This window comes from Lolium rigidum, chromosome 7 (assembly GCF_022539505.1).
Source record: "Lolium rigidum isolate FL_2022 chromosome 7, APGP_CSIRO_Lrig_0.1, whole genome shotgun sequence".
Lineage (NCBI taxonomy): Eukaryota > Viridiplantae > Streptophyta > Magnoliopsida > Poales > Poaceae > Lolium > Lolium rigidum.
In genome coordinates this window covers 130,563,448-130,567,152 of record NC_061514.1, presented here as the reverse complement: position 1 = coordinate 130,567,152, position 3,705 = coordinate 130,563,448, and the positions used below count along the sequence as shown (strand labels likewise).

Genomic DNA, 3,705 nt, shown 5'->3' with positions numbered 1-3,705 from the left:
GACAGCAAAAGGATACAAAAGGTTCACTTACTGGGTGGACAAGATGTGAGCATAGATGCCTTCCCGACACTTCCCAAGAAAAATTCCAAATTGGATCCAAAATTGACGGGTTAATGTTCATTGGGCCGGCTTTAGGATTATGCTTACTCCTACTGTGGAGAAAACCAGAGGAGTCCGACTACCATTTCTTCGTATGAAGTACGTACTTGTTCTTCACCGTGCAAGCTCTACAGGTTTCGGAATCCGAGGCCTTCAAGTTCAACCGTCAACAACCGGCTCAACCAAAACAACCGCTAGACAATATAAATCAGGTATCTCTATCCGATCCCACTTACAAACTTCACGCCTAGGAGCACTAAGAGTCTAGAAACAGTAGCTTAGTTTCATTTCTTCCATGTGAATAGCTTACCAACGGAGAAACATGAAAGTACTACCCAAAGGTGAGATGGAAGTTTGAGAAGAGAGACCGCCTATTGTACACGTCTCCTTCTATTCCTGACTCTAGTGAAGGTTTAGGCTTTCCTACCGAGGATCCTGGCAATGAAATATTCTACCGAACAGTCTTTCCTCGACTACCCGGAGGTCCAAAACTAGGCAAACTGAAATCAAACTGAAAACAGTCGTGGACCGTTTCACTGGCTCATTTCATTCCTCTATCTCACCCTTTTAGCTGTATACCCTATCTTGTATCCAGTAGTAAGTCTACTCTTCTTACCCCCTCTCCTCTACCTTTTGTGGCCCATCTATTAGCTTTTTTACCATCTTTGAGTCATAGCGAGACGGCTCTATCTCGCATATCCCTGTTCTTGTAACCCCATCCGTTTCCGGCGATTTTGTCGCCTTCCATGCCACATCCGACCAAACCTTAGGTCCTGTAATTGTTTGGTCCATTCTCATTGTGCTCCCAGCTGGATGAAGATGATTGTCCTTGGAGATTTGAACCTGGGGCTGCACCTGAAAGGGAGGACCTGCATTTCAAGATTATTAGAAAGAGCCTGCGTATTAATATTGATATGGTGGGGCTCTCCCTTTTTCCTGTCAAAAAGGCAGTTGATTTCTAATCACACCACATGAAGGTTAAAATATTTTCAAGAAAAGATGAACATCATCTTCCTTCATTCCACTCATGCAGCAAAACTTGCTTATATGATTTGAATGCTTACAGGCTCGAGCTCCAGTTGGAATAACCCTGCGTAGGAAACGCCAAGCGAAAGTCTAAATTCGTGGGATGATGTTCTTATTCTTCCAAACCTGATTAAGTAGCTCGGTGGTTGCGGCTGGCAGCTGGGAAACACCACTCTTGGAATTGCATTTACCATTTGAAGTGAGTTTGCAGCGGAGGATGTCTTGTTTGGAGTGAGTAGTTGGCTAATGAAATAGGAGCTATCATTCCAAATACGCTGGTTAGGGAGCCAAAGATCTAGCACCAAGGCCGGATAAGTGAAAGTGTGGTTCTGGATGTCTAAATCCTCGTAAATTCTTGTCCAGTCTGGGATGTTTTCTCTGGTAGAAACTTATCTGGTTTTAAAAAGCATAAAAATATGAAAAAAACTTGACTTATTGCGGTGAGGGTGGATCGAACACCCGACCTTCAGATCTTCAGTCTGACGCTCTCCCAACTGAGCTATCCCCGCTGTTGTGATCCATATCATGTAAGCTTGTATATATCATAAATGTATTTCATTTTTTTTTTGCATAACTGTGGTTCACATTTCCCGGTTTCTAATCGTCAAAGTGAAACGCTAGCAATTGATCTTTTAATCCATCGTTTCTGGCCTTACAATTTATAGAGTTACATAGATTGACAATGGCAGACATTATTCTTGACGCAGAAACTTACAGCTTACAAGAACATCTAAATCCTTAACTCCAACATTAAGTTTCAAATCCATCTTCTCCGGCCTTACAATTTATAGAGTTACATAGATTGGCAATGTCAGACATTCTTGACGCATAAACTTACAGCTTCCAAGAATACCTAAATCCTTAACTCCAACATTAAGTTCCAAAAAATACTAAATAGCTACCTCTAATTCACCTGGACTTGAGCAGCTTGAGCAGCGCCCTCGCCTTGGCCTTTGCCCTGGCGCCGCACTGGCTCTGAAGCAGCAGCAGCAGCTGCGTGACAACCCCGGCGCCGACGGCTTCGCTCCGTGCCGCCCGTGACTCCCGGCACACAGCTAGCAGCGCCGCCGCCGCGTGCTCGCTGCCGTCGTTGGCCGACGACATCATGAACACGTGTCTGACGAGCACCCGCGTCGCGCCCGGGGCGCGCGCGACCGCCCTGCGGCCGGCCTCCGTCTCGGCCAGGGCCTCCACCGCCGCCAGCGCGCTGGACACGGCGCCGCCGCCCTTGCCGTACGCCCACCAAGTGAGGTGCCTGAAGAGCGCGCCGACGACGCCGTGGTGGATGGCGCTGCCGCGCGCCGGCTCGATGGCGCAGACCGCCGCGATCGCGCGCACCGCGGCCTCCGAGGCGCGCGGGTCGGAGGCCGCCGGGCCGTCCTGCCGCTGCAGCAGCGGCAGGAGCGCCTGCCAGACGCGCGGCGAGGCGGCGACGATGAGCGCCAGGTCCCGCGTCGCGGCCGCCGTGGCGATGGTCTCCAGGAGGCGGCACAGGCCCGCCTTGGCGCGCCCGCTGCCGCGCTCCAGGAGCCGCACGAAGGACGCCAGGCTGGCCTCCTTCTTGAGCACGTTGAGGCAGTCGAGCTGTGGCGCGGCGGCGTTGGACGGCATGAGGCTGAGCGCGCACTGCAGCGCGAGCTCCTTCTCCGCGCGACCGGGGCGATCCGCCGGCGCGGCGCGGAACACGAGCGGGAGCAGCACGCTGAGGAACCCCAGCTGGAGCATGCACGCGCGGCCGACGTCGGACTCGGACGCCAGCGCCATGACCTTCTCGAGCGCGGCGATCTTGGCGGTGGCGGCGGTGGCGTCGGACAGGAGGCAGCGCTTGAGCACCGCGAGCGACGGATCCGAGTCTGGGAGGTGGTGGTGCTGGTCGGTGGTGGTGGCGGCGGAGAGCCATCGGTCGATGAGGTGGCGCAGGGTGCGGTTGGGCACGAGCGCGGTGGCGTCGCCGAGGGCCTGCATTGTGACGGGGCAGGTGCGGTGGCCGTCGGCGAGCCAGCGCTCGATGCATTGGCGGTCGTACGTCTGCCCCGTGCACAGCGTCACCGGGTCGGTGAAGATGTCCAGGCTGATCGGGCACCGGAACAGGTGCGGTATGCTCATCTTTCGCCTCCACGCAGCGAGAGAGAGAGAGAGAGAGAGAGAGAGATCAACAAGAATGCATCAAGAAATCAAAGAACCTAGCTACGCCCACACAACAAACACCTACCAAAATCCAAGGCAAAATTAAGCGAACAACAATCCACTCCAACAGTCAAGAACTCATCAACAAAATCAGAAACAAATTTGCATCCCCGACTTGATTTCAAGGAGAGGAATGCCAAATGCAGTGTGCTCGGTCACCACGGGAAGCTCCTTTATTTTAGCTCGTGGCAGTGCAGGCACTCACTCCCATGCCACTCCCATCAAGAATCGCCGATGTAACGTAACGCAGGACGACGAAACCCCGTGAGGTGACCGCAGCAGCGAGAGTCACTGCGCTGGCCGGCCCCGACGGTTGTACTTGATGCAGATTGCAGATGATGGGCAAACAACAGTGCTGGATATGGGCTCCCTCTCTGTCCGAGATGAGAGAGA

At 53.3% G+C, this 3,705-nt stretch overlaps 1 protein-coding gene and 1 non-coding gene across 2 annotated transcripts; both read right to left on the bottom strand.

Moving 5' to 3' along the window:
* Positions 1 to 1,561: 1,561 nt before the first annotated feature.
* Positions 1,562 to 1,634, bottom strand: TRNAF-GAA. Its single transcript has one exon. It is a non-coding gene; the product is annotated as a tRNA-Phe (tRNA).
* A 400-nt stretch (positions 1,635 to 2,034) lies between these two features.
* On the bottom strand, positions 2,035 to 3,231 carry LOC124671994 (U-box domain-containing protein 26-like). The gene has a single exon (XM_047208303.1). It carries the CDS (start codon positions 3,229 to 3,231, stop codon positions 2,035 to 2,037), a length of 1,197 nt encoding a protein of 398 aa, XP_047064259.1.
* Positions 3,232 to 3,705: the final 474 nt, after the last annotated feature.